This window comes from Dasypus novemcinctus, chromosome X, assembly GCF_030445035.2.
Source record: "Dasypus novemcinctus isolate mDasNov1 chromosome X, mDasNov1.1.hap2, whole genome shotgun sequence".
Taxonomy (NCBI): domain Eukaryota; kingdom Metazoa; phylum Chordata; class Mammalia; order Cingulata; family Dasypodidae; genus Dasypus; species Dasypus novemcinctus.
Genome location: NC_080704.1, coordinates 42,058,770 through 42,070,885, shown reverse-complemented (window position 1 = coordinate 42,070,885; position 12,116 = coordinate 42,058,770). Strand labels below are relative to the sequence as shown.

At 38.9% G+C, this 12,116-nt stretch overlaps 1 protein-coding gene across 1 annotated transcript; it reads left to right on the top strand.

Annotated features, from left to right (window-relative positions):
- Nucleotides 1-3,739: 3,739 nt before the first annotated feature.
- Nucleotides 3,740-6,193, top strand: LOC101429389 (melanoma-associated antigen B16-like). Its single transcript, XM_004447974.3, has 2 exons — nt 3,740-3,825; nt 4,952-6,193. Exon 2 carries the CDS (start codon nt 5,018-5,020, stop codon nt 6,062-6,064), a length of 1,047 nt encoding a protein of 348 aa, XP_004448031.1. The 5' UTR covers nt 3,740-3,825; nt 4,952-5,017; the 3' UTR covers nt 6,065-6,193.
- Nucleotides 6,194-12,116: the final 5,923 nt, after the last annotated feature.

The window sequence follows — 12,116 nt, the reverse complement described above, 5'->3', positions numbered from 1 at the left end:
TCAAGTAACTTGCTCAAAATGGATATTCAACAAACATTTGTCCTTGACTGGAATAAAGAAAGTAAAGGTAGAATTTACTTTTATCAGTAGGGAGGTCTCATTCCATGAAACATCACAGCTGGATGTAGAAATCTGTTGGGGAAAAAAAAGTTTATTGGACATTTTGAGATGAACAAATCCTTGGAGGTTACTGAATACAAAGATTGTTTCAATGGAATATGCTGAAGTAAATGTATTTTCTCATTTTACATCCCAGTCATATTTTTAAATTAAGATGCTTGAAGATTCACATGCAATTTTAAGAACTAATACAAAGGAACCTCATACACTTTGCCCTGTTTTCCCCAATAGTAATATTATGAAAAAAACTCTGCTATAATAATGCAACCAGGATATTAATATTGTTATAATGCACTAGTCGTACTCATATTTCTCAAGCTTTACTTGTACTTTTGTGTATATGAATTAATTCTATGCAATTATATCACCTGCAAAAGTTTGTGTATCCACCACCACACTCAAGATACTGAAAAGTTCCATCACCACAAAGATCCCTCCTGTTGCCATTTTAGAACCACGTGTTTTCTCCTCACCACCTTCTCCTCTAACCCCTGGAAGCCACAAATCTGTCCTCAATTTCCCTTTTTTTCATTTCAAAAATTAAATGGAAGAGTATAATATGTACCATTTGGAAATTGATGTTTTTTAAGAGATTGTTCAGCATAATTCCCTGGAAAGTTATCCAAGTTTTTGCATGTATCAATAGATTGTTCCTTTCTATTGTTGAGTAGCTGTCCATGGCATTTTAAACAATTTACCTGTTATGGACATCTGAGCTGATTCTAGTTTTTTCACACATAAAAATAAAGTTGATATGAATATTTACATACAAGCTTTTGTGTGAACATAAGCTTTTATTTCTCTGGCAAAAACACCCAGGAGTGTAAACAACATACTTTTAATTAAGACAGAGGTCAAAGAAGAAATCTCAAGAGAAAGTTAAAAAAATATTTTGTACTAAATAGAAATGAACATACAACTTATCAAAATTTGTGAGATACAACAAAAGCAGTGCTTAGAGAACAATTTATAACATTAATTCATATATTAGAAAAGAAGAAAGATCTAAAATAAATCATTTAAGCTTCCACCTTAGGAACCTAGAATAAGAAGAGCAATTTAAATCCATGCTAAGTAGAAGAAAAGAAATGAAAATTAAAACAAAAATCTGAATTGAAAACAGGAAAACAATAGAGAAAATCAACAAAACCAATGCTTATTCTTTGAAATGACCAATAAAACTGATAAACCTCTAGCTAGGCTAACAAAGAAAAAAAGTGAAAAAGACACAAATTACTGAGATCAAAACAAAAGAAGCACCATTACTATGGATCACATAAACACTAAAAGGGTGATAATGTATATTATGAACAACTCAGTACTCACAAATTTGATAACTTAAGATGAAATGGACTAATTCCTTGAAAGATGCAATCTCCTAAAACTCACACAAAGCAAAACAGATAATATGAAGAGGTCTGTATCTAGTAAAGAAATTGAAGCAACAACTAATAACAATTGAAAACTCAAAGCACCAGGTCCAGATGGTTTCACTATCTCATTCTCTCACTTGCCAATGTAGATGGTGTTTTACCCCAAATCCACCTCCCTCAATGGTCACGACAATTAACACTTCCATAGAAAAACCTTCCACACTTGACTTGCACGAACACCTCCAGTATTAAATACTTTTTTTTGTACAGGATTGTGTTTAATGTAGTACTGAAATACCCCACATTAAACAATGTAATTCAGAATTTCTTCCATTTTCAAGTACCTTTGTTTTCAAATGAGGCACGGTGTAGACTCAAAGACTGGATAAAATTAAGAAGGAAGCATTAAAATCCTGGATGGCATTAATTGTACACAGTCTATCAATAATCTCTCTCTTCAAACAGCAAACATGTATGAAACAGAAGAACAAAAATATTTTGTTAATACTGTAGTACATAAGAGTTAATATAAGAGATGAAATGAAGAGATGTAAGTAGGATTCTGCCTTGGTATTTCATCAATGTGATCAACAGGGCTTTGTGAGATAAGCCTGCAGATCAAGAACTAGAAATGCAGATGTAAGGCTATAAAGACAAAGTTATAGTACAGCAGTACTAAACCTTTTTATTTATTTGTTTCTCATACTTCTCATGATCTGTGGAAAGAATGGTTTATTAATTCTCATGATCATTGCCTAGCAAGCTAATTATATATCTCAACTCTCTTAGTACTCACGATGATATTTAAAGGCAAATATCTGTGAGAGTTTTAATTTTAGAGTTAGCCATTAATTTTATTATTAAAAATTAAAAAATAGTAAATCTATATAGAGAGCTTTTACAAAGTATGGAAATGTAGACAAATATATAAAATACCCTTAAAGATCTATTCAATCTATGAAATAATAATAAAATACCACTACCTGGGTTTTCAGACTTTAGAGTCACTCTGAAGATTGGCATGGAAAAGCTTCAATGCATGATTAACTGGAGGAGGAAAGGAAACAATGCATATTGTATCATTGCACTTATGTAAGTCAAATGCACATTTATATCTATAGAGAATAAATTCATAATAAGGTCGTGTTGGGGATGAGAAAGGGGATAGTAGAGAAGTCAACAGAGAATTGTGTTATATTTTGAATTTTTAGGATGAGAAAATAGTCATTAGAGCATTACTTCAGTATTTTCAATTCTGATGAGTACCAAATTATTTGCAAAACACTCTACTATTGAGGCAGATGCCCTCAGTCATTGAGAGTGCACCAACGGAAACAAGTATCCACTGTGAAGGGTCCTCCTGGGCTAATTCTCAGAGATTTGGGTTCTAATCCTTCCTCTGGCACACACCGCCTGTATGATCTTGGGTAAATCGCCACTGTCCTGTGCTTCTGGCTCCTCAACCATAAAATGACAATTTCTAAGTCTCTTTCTTGCTGTAATATTTCAATTAGTTACTGAGTGAACACAAATCATGTAAGAGCAAGTAAGAACTCATGACTGCATCACAACAGGAAGTGATAGAATGTTTCCTAGGATACAGACAAGATAATGTAAACATGTGTTTACACAAGGCTCCTCCCTGTAGAAAAGTAAATCTTTCAGATCTTCACAAGAGTTTGTCTGGCTGGTGAAGAGATGCAATGAGAAGGTTTGCTTTTTCTCTGACAGCTCAGGAGTTGTCCTGGACACACGCATTTGGGGCAGCTTCTCCACGCAGCATTTAGCCTGGGAATCATAAAAAATCTCTCATACATATTGTTGTAGGGTTGTAGGGGGCAAATGCAGAGATTAGCAGCAAAGCAGCGTCGTTCAGGAAGCATTTAATAAAAAAAGATGGAGCCATGACTCGGATTCTGAGTGAGGACTGAGGAAAATACTCACCCAAGAAGGGAAGAAGGCATAGAACCCCACGTTTGCTCTCAGTCCTGGGAAGCTAGGGGCAGGTGTGGCCAGTGGTCCCGCGCTGACCTTCCCCTGGGGATTTTCCCACAGTGAGGACCTTGGTTTGAAGAGTATGGCTTAAAGTCAGCTAGGGAGGATTCCTGGGTCCTGAAGGTGCCCAGGTGTAACCCTGAGCGAGAACATAGCGTGTTCCACAGACTCGCACTCCTGCGATGAATGCTGGGAAACCCCATGAACAAAAGGCCGGAAGTGATGCCCCTCACTTCCGCTCAGGAATTCTGGGAGGGAGCTGAGGCCTCGGTCTGAGGGGCGCTGCCTTGGATTAGCAGAGGGAGGAGTGAAGTCCCGGGCACTACCAGGAGGCCAGGTCAGTATTCTGGAGGCTAAGGGGCCTACCGATCTCAGAAGGGAGGAGCCTCAACAAAACCCCGCCTCTGCTATCAGCCATGGGAGGGCCTGGAATAGCTTTCAGTCTGAGGCGCCCCTTTTATTTATTCTTCAGAGGTTGCCTCCGGGAGATAGGGGCTTTGGTCTAAGACGGAGTCCCCAGCTCAACAAAGAGCTGTGCCCAGGGCCTGTCAATAGTTCTGGTTAGGGCCCTAAGTGAGACCTGAGATTACTCACCCTGAAAGAGGGAACCCCACAGAATAGAGTTCCTCCTATGATGTCTGTTCTATGATGCCCTGGAATCAGATGGGGGAGACTACTTCCTCAGAATAGAGTTCACGAAGTGGAATGAGAGGCATGGCCACAGGTCAGCAGAGGGGACGTTCTCAGGCCTGTGGGTATCCAGGTAAAGACCAAACCTAAGTGAGGAATAATGGGACCACTCTTCACAGAATGGACGGGAACCATAGAGGCCCTCACCTGTTGTCAGGTCTGGGAAGCCAGGGAGAGCTGTCTGAGGGAGATGCCCCCTAACTTCTACCTGGGTGATGTAGGGAGGTCAGGCCTGGTGTGCAGGGGGGCCCGACAAAGGTCAATAGATTCCCTTCTGGGGTAAAGTGATTATCCTAAGGGACCACCCACCACAGCCCAATGGGGGTCCCAAACAATCTACCTGGGAAGTCCTGGATAGATTTGTTAGGATTCCTGCTCAGGGGTATCACGGAAGTGACTGCCTTGGTCTGAGGAGGTTAGAGCTAGTTCTGAAGAGAAGGTGTCCCAGTCAATACCAGGTGTCAAAGTGAAGACCCTCAGTGAGGAAGGAGGGGATACAGAAGGGGCCCCACAGACCTCAACCCTGACTTTCCTATTGTCATCCTAAAGATTTCTCAGCTTGGGATGGCTGACTGTATCTTAAGGAACATTTCCACTTCTCCCTTCAGGTTGTTAAAGGAGCAGGGATTCCAGGAAGACAGGAGACATGCATAGTCCTAGATTCATGCCCCTAGGAGAAGAGCATTGGAGGTGGTCTGTTGAGGTGTATTTCATGAGGGCTGCCACAGTTGTTTACCAGCTGAAGCCACTCACATCCTCCCTTTTTCCCTTAGGCTGTGAGACCCCTTTGCCTGCTCTCCTACACTCACTACTGCCAGTTGCAGACCACAAGAGTCATCATGTCTCAGGAACAGGAGAGTCTAAACTGCACCAGTGAGCAATGCCTTCAGGTCTACTATGAGACTCAGGGCCTGGAGTTTGCACAGGTTCCTGAGACTGCAGATTACATATCTTCTTTCTCCTCCTTGTCTCTGGTCCCTTGCACCCTGGAGGATACTTCTGCTCCTGGAGCACCCAAGAATCTCCAGGGTCACGAGAGTGCCTGTCACTCTTCCTCTATCTTCAGAGCCATCTCCTCTATTCAGTCAAATGAGGGCTCTAGCAGCCAAGAAGAGGACGACGGTCGAAGCACTGCAGAGTTCCCACAAGGCATTGAGAATATGTCCAGAGATCCTCTGAAGGAGAGAGTGGATTTGCTGGTCAATTTCCTGCTGCTCAAGTATCAACTGAATGAGCCCATCACAAAGGCAGACATGCTGAAGAGTGTCATCAAAAAGTACAAAGACTACTTCCCTGAGATCCTCAGGAGAACCACTGACTGCATGGAGCTGCTCTTTGGCATTGATGTGAAGGAGGTCGACCCTAAGAGCCACTGCTATCTCCTTGTCAACAAACTGGACCTCACCTATGATGGAAGACTGAGTGGTGATGATGGCATGCCCAAGACTGGCCTCCTGATACTTATCCTGGGTGTGATCTTCATGAAGGGCAACTGTGCCACTGAGGAAGAAGTCTGGGAAGTGATGAATATGATGAATATATACTCTGGGAGGAAGCACTTCCTCTTTGGGGAGCCCAGGAAGATCATCACCGGAGATTTTGTGAAGGAGAAGTACCTGGAGTACCGGCAGGTGCCTAACAGTGATCCTCCACGCTATGAATTCCTGTGGGGCCCAAGAGCCCAGGCTGAAGCCAACAAGATGAAGTTGCTGGAGTTTTTGGCCAAGATCCATGGGACGAGCCCCAGATGCTTCTTGTCACAGTATGAAGAGGCTTTGAAAGATGAGCAAGAAAGAGGCCAAGCAAGAATTGCAGACAAAGCTGGCACTACCACCCTGGCTACTGCAAGTTCCACTGCCAGGTTCACTAGCTTTTCCCAACCTTAGTGAAGTCTGAGAGAAATTTTTCACTTTTCTGTGAAGAGGGCTCTTGATATTCTAAATAGTGGGGTAGGGGGCTGGTGTGGGCTTATAGGGAAAACAGTATGTAACTTCTGTGTATTCTTATTTGATACAGGTGCCTTGAAGATTCATCTTTTTTTGCATGTGTTCCTCATACTTGTTTCTTTTAATAGAATGTTTAATTAGTATAAATATCTAATGAGTGACATCAGTTTTTCATGTTCAAGAATACGCTTCTGTTATTTCGTAAAACAAATCGGGAAACCCTCCATCATCTTTGTGATCTGGAAAAAAGTGAAATGGCATCGAGATTGGCATTTCCTTGGAAATGTAGAACTCACCAATACAATATATGTTATCAATAAATAAAGAGAAAAATATAAAAGATGATCCATTCTTGGTTTCTCTTATCTCTTTTAGCCTTTTCTGTAAAACTAAAATATATATACCTGGATTTGCTTGGCTTATTTAAAAATGTAGGATGTTTTAAATACTAATCAATTAGATTTCATGATCACTGGTTCATTGATTTCCCAAACATTAATTGATCATCTACTCTTTGGAAGGCACTGCCCTAATACTGGGGACCTTAGGATGAACAAGATCCAGCCCCTCTCCATGGAATGTCAGAGTCCAGGAGCAGCAGTCATATAAGAATGACAGTGGGTATCATCTAAGACCATAAGGACAAGTAAAAGGGGTAAACGGGTGAGAGCCATGCGAGAGCAGTCAAGTGTATATATTCTGAGACAACGCAGGTTGGAACTTTGGGAAACTGCAAGGCCTTCTGTGGCAAGTAATTTTAAGTTAAGTTGGTGGTAAATGAAATGAGACTGGGGGAGTGGTGAGCAGGGACAAGACATTCTGGTATATCTCAGAGTTGTAAACATTAGCCTGGAATCGAAAACTTCACTTAGCATTTCTTTGGAGTTGTTGTTAAACTAGAAATAAATCTGCTCCTGGCACAGGAATGGAAGTTTACCTGCATCTTGTTCCAGTGCAAGTGAACTTAGTTCCCCAATTTTTAAAGGACATCATCTTGAAGGAGTTGGTGTGAAATATGTGTGTTATGGCAATGAGGTGTCAGCAGCACCTGGTCTGGCACTGTTTACCTTGCTCTGGCAGAACCAGAGCCCACTCCATTCTAAATTCATTTTTATAATTTATTTTGGGTATATTTTTTCTAAACAATAAGGGCTAGATTACTGGTGTGTGTGTGTAAGAATAGATGAAAAAAGGAATGGTTTTGATGGAGGAGAAGCTTGGAGGAAGGGAAAGAGTTGGTCTTACAAATTTTAGGAGCTTTGAGCTTCATTCAGCTGGAAAAGACTTTTCCACACCCAAATTCGGTAATATATCTTCCAAAGGGGAAGGTTTTTTAGTTTTGCTTGCTAAGCAATATTTTAAAATGATTTTATGTGCCAGGTCTCCTGGATAAAAAAATTCCAGGGGAGAGAGTGGTAGAGTGTTGGGTGAAAACTAATAATAGCAATAAGTTCCATTCATTAAAAACCTACTGCATGTCAGTCAATGTTAAGTACTTTATATATATATATTACTTAATATTCCATCAATAATATAGGACAGGGTTTATCAAACCAACCTCGCAGATTAAGAGGCCAAGTCCTAAAGAATTTGATAATGTGCCCAAGTTCACTCAGCCAATAAATGACAGAGTTTGAACTAGTCCCTTGGTCTGAATTTGTCTAGAGAGCACCATGTTCTACTCTTCCCAGGCTGAGACTGACTTTCTGCTACTTAATTCATCTTTCTTCTCACTATTCCATAATGTCTTGCAGACAATAAACGAAGGGCTTTATGGTCAAAGTACTATATGCAGGCTTAAAGAAGAAATGTGAAAGTGAGAATCAAGTACAATTTGGGGGACTGTCTGTGGGCTTTATTTACTTAGAATCCTGCTGTCCCCAGCCCCCGTTCCTTGAGAGCTGTCTCTACTCATAGAGTGGCATTTTTGTCCAGATCTTGTTCTCTGAATACTGATCTGCTGAACATCTCTTCACTGTGTCCCCTTCTGAAGGCTGCATTCTGCTCACAATGGAACACACAGCCCAGAGTTACAAGCCCTGTCTCTGAAACAGGGCATCCCACCTCCTGCAGACATCCCCTGTTTGTTCCCCTCCATGGGATCCCTCTATTAACAACAGCCCCTTTAATGTAAAAATTCACTTGTGTTTTGAGGTTTAGATACATGGTGATCCTCAACAGCACCTTCACCATTCTCTCAAAGCGTTTTCCAAATGGGATAGTTGGTGGAATACAATTGGCACAGAATCTATCATATTTGGGGGATGTAACTCTGAATTTAGAAGGATTTGCAGAAGGATTTTTAATAGGGTGTCATTCGAAAACTGAACACATATACCTAGGAGTAAGTATACCTCCTAGGTCAAAATCAAAGACTTCTTCCTAAGTGGTCGATGAGAAAAGACCATTGAAATCATTATGTAAGCACACATCTCCAGAGGTTGAATTCCTAAAAACCCCGGAATCCCTCTAGGGATGTCCTTGTCAGACATGCAAGCTTTGATTTGAACAGAAAAAGAAATCACCGTCCTTCCACTGTCTCTTGTCTATGTACTTTTCTAAGAAATACCCTGGATTTCGGTGTGCCTAATATTATCTATACAGGTGTTCAACCATTTTCAGTCAGATGACATGTCACATGGACTCAAAAGTCAAGATTTTGACCATGTATCGAAAGGAAGAATTAAATTCCTCCTGCTTTGGTTATAGGGGTTATTGCAAAGGTCAGTGTATAAAAATGTTATTGAGTGAAATGGGGTAGACCCTCTATTCTTGGTACTTTTGAAAATTAGATGTAATTTTGTGTTTGAAAACACCCACCACAAAACACCCGAAAAACTTCGTGAATTTCACGACAAATTTACATTTTTAAGAACTCCTCTAAGGAAGATGATTTTTGTAATAACAAATTATGGTAGTTGCTCTTTATTGAGCATCTACACTATAACAGTTTATGGAAGAGACTGCCAGTGCTCATCCTCCTCTTGTCATCTTTCCCTTTCTGTGCTCAAATAGCACATTACCTAGTACAATCCTTTCTAACTAAATTTGCACCAGATACTGTGCTAGCCCTTGCCACTAAAATACAGTCAGCAGCATTGTTGGTCAGTTCCAGGCTAAGACATTTGAGAACCAGCGTAGCACTTCCATACTTTCTTTTCCATTCAGCAGTAAACGTGGAGACTGCATGTTGAAATGGTGGAACTTCAAGATGGAAGCAGCCTTCATCTATAGATCAACTAACAGCAGAGAGCTCCTGCCAATGCACATCAAATTTTATGTACAAAACAAACTTTACAGATTTTGTCCGTTTCATAAGCTAACAGCTACTTTATCTCACTAACATGCAGCTACTATTTTTGTCATTAGGCTTATTTAAGTATTTTAATTACAATAGAAATAGTGCATACAGTCCTGTTGCAAAAAATTCCAACAACACAGAACTACATTTCCAATCATTGTAAATCTCCCCCCAAATTCATTCCCCTTTTAGTGGTAACCACAACTGAAAATCTTAGGTATATTATATTAAAGTTGATTCTAGACACTTTCATATATAAATGTTTTAATATATATATATTAAAAAATAATGGATTATATTTGTAAACTACTCTTTTCCTTATTAGAGTGTATTGGATTCAGAGGTTTTGCTTTTGCTTGATTAAATAATGATTAAGGCTTTGATTGTGCCACTTCAGTAGGACATTGCATCCCCTGCCCCCTTGGTGGGCGGGGACTCACAGAAAAACTTCACCGCAGAGAAGGGAGGTTGTAGTTTTGATCCTGGAGCCTGGAAAGCAAGCACACAGAGGAGTGGAGCAGCTGAACCTGGAGAGAATCGAGCCCTGGGGAGAAAGACAGAGCCAGTCACCTGATAGTCTACAGTTGGCCATGTGGAGAAAGCAGGGCAGCTGAGACCAGAGATAAACAGGCTCTGGGAAGAGAGGAACCCAGGAAGCCTGAACCCTCATAGACATTGGCAACCATGTCTGGCAATAGACTTTGGTGAGGAAAGTAACCAACACTTTATGGCCTGGTAACTGTAAGCTTCTACCCCAAATAAATACCCTTTATAAAAACCAACTGATTTCTGGTGTTTTGCATCAGTACCCTTTTGGCTAATACCCTAGGGTAGTGATTTACATATTGTTCTACCAGTTGCCTTTGCCAATTAAAAAAAAAATGCAGTGTCTTTCCTTAATAGGACGTAAGACAAATATTTCTTCCTTGTTTTTGTAACTACTACTTAGTAGTGTAACATTTTTGTGCTATAATTAATTAATCCATTCTCCTACTGATGGACACAGTTTTTTTCCCTACTCTTTGCTATGATAAATTGAAATAAAATTGACATCTTGAACATGAATTCTTATGCCCATTTTGTTGAAGAAAGACATAGTGGAGTGGAAAATGGGTTAAAGGGGGAAAGGTATAATTATTTTACATTTTTGTAAATACATGGGAAATTTCATTTCCAAAATGCCATTTCAATTTATAGTCTCATAAATTATTGTATGTGAATACTCTATACTTTCACAGATGTTTTATTTTGTCAATCTTTAACAATTTCTGGCTTAATATTTTCTGGTTAAAATATTGTCATTATTATTTTAATTTATATTTCCTTGATTTCTAATTAGGCTAAACAGAAAATTAATTTAGCTAGGCAATTATCCCCAATTATTCAATAAAACACTAATTTAGGTGTTGCTGTGAAAATATTTTACAGATGTCATTAAAGTTCCTAATCAATTGGCTTTAAGGAAAGGAGAATATCCTTGATAGCCTGGGTAGATGATTCATATGGTTGAAAGGCCATACAAAAAAGGCTACATGGATGCAAGGCTAATTCAATATTTTAAATCTATTGTATTTCATCATATTAACATGTTAATGAATAAAATCACAAAACCATATATGTTGATGTAGGAAAGACATTTGACGAAATTCAACACATATTCATTATAAAAATTGTCAGGAAAATAAGAATAGAAAGAAATTTCCTCAACTTGATAAAGAATATCTATAAAAACTCTGGAGCTACTGTTACACTTAATGGTGAAAGATTTACTATTTTCCCTTTAAGACTGAGTACAAGACAAGGATGACTGCTCTCACCACTCTTATTCAACATAGTGCTAGATGTCCTAGTCAATTTAAAAAGATAAGAAAAATAAATGATAGGCATACAGATCAGGAAGGAAGAAATAAAACTGGCATTCTTTGCAGATGACATGATTGTCTATGCAGAAATTCCAGTATTTAATACAAATATTAAAACCTGAACTCATAATGGAGTTCAGCAAGGTCACAGAATAAAAGATAAATATACAAAATTCTATTATATACTATATGCTAACAATGAATGTGGCCACCAATATGAAAAATGCAATACTATTTACAATCATACAAAAATGAAATGCTTAGATGTAAACAGAAAAAAATATATACAGGTCTAAAAACCTCTAATGAAAGAAATCAAAGAAGATTTAAATAAATGAAAAATCATTCAGTATTGAAGAATTGGAAGAGTCAATATAGTAAAGATGTCAATTATCTCCCAAATTATATACAGGTTTAATGCAACTCCTATAAAAACCTAAGCAAGTAGTTTTATTTTAAGATACAGGCAATATTTCTCTAAAAAATATAGGGAAAGTTAAAGAAACTAGAATAATTAAACAATATTTTAGGAAAGAAGAATAAAATGGGTAGGATCAGTCTACCAGATTTCAAGACTTATTATACAGCTTCAATTATGTCGATTTTGTGGTATTGATGGAGAGAAAGTCATATATACAATGGAACAGAATACAGAACCTATAAATAGAACCACACAAATAGGCCCAAATTAATTAATTACTTAATTTCTCTCCCCTTCCCCCCTCCCGCCCCGGTTGTCTGTTCTCTGTGTCTATTTGCTGCATCTTCTTCTTTGTCTGCTTCTGTTGTTGTCAGCAGCATGGGAATCTGTGTTTCTTTTTGTTGTGTC

Coding starts and splice junctions, on each gene's coding strand:
- LOC101429389 (XM_004447974.3), top strand. CDS start 5,018: ATGTCTCAGGAACAGGAGAGTCTAAACTGCACCAGTGAGCAATGCCTT.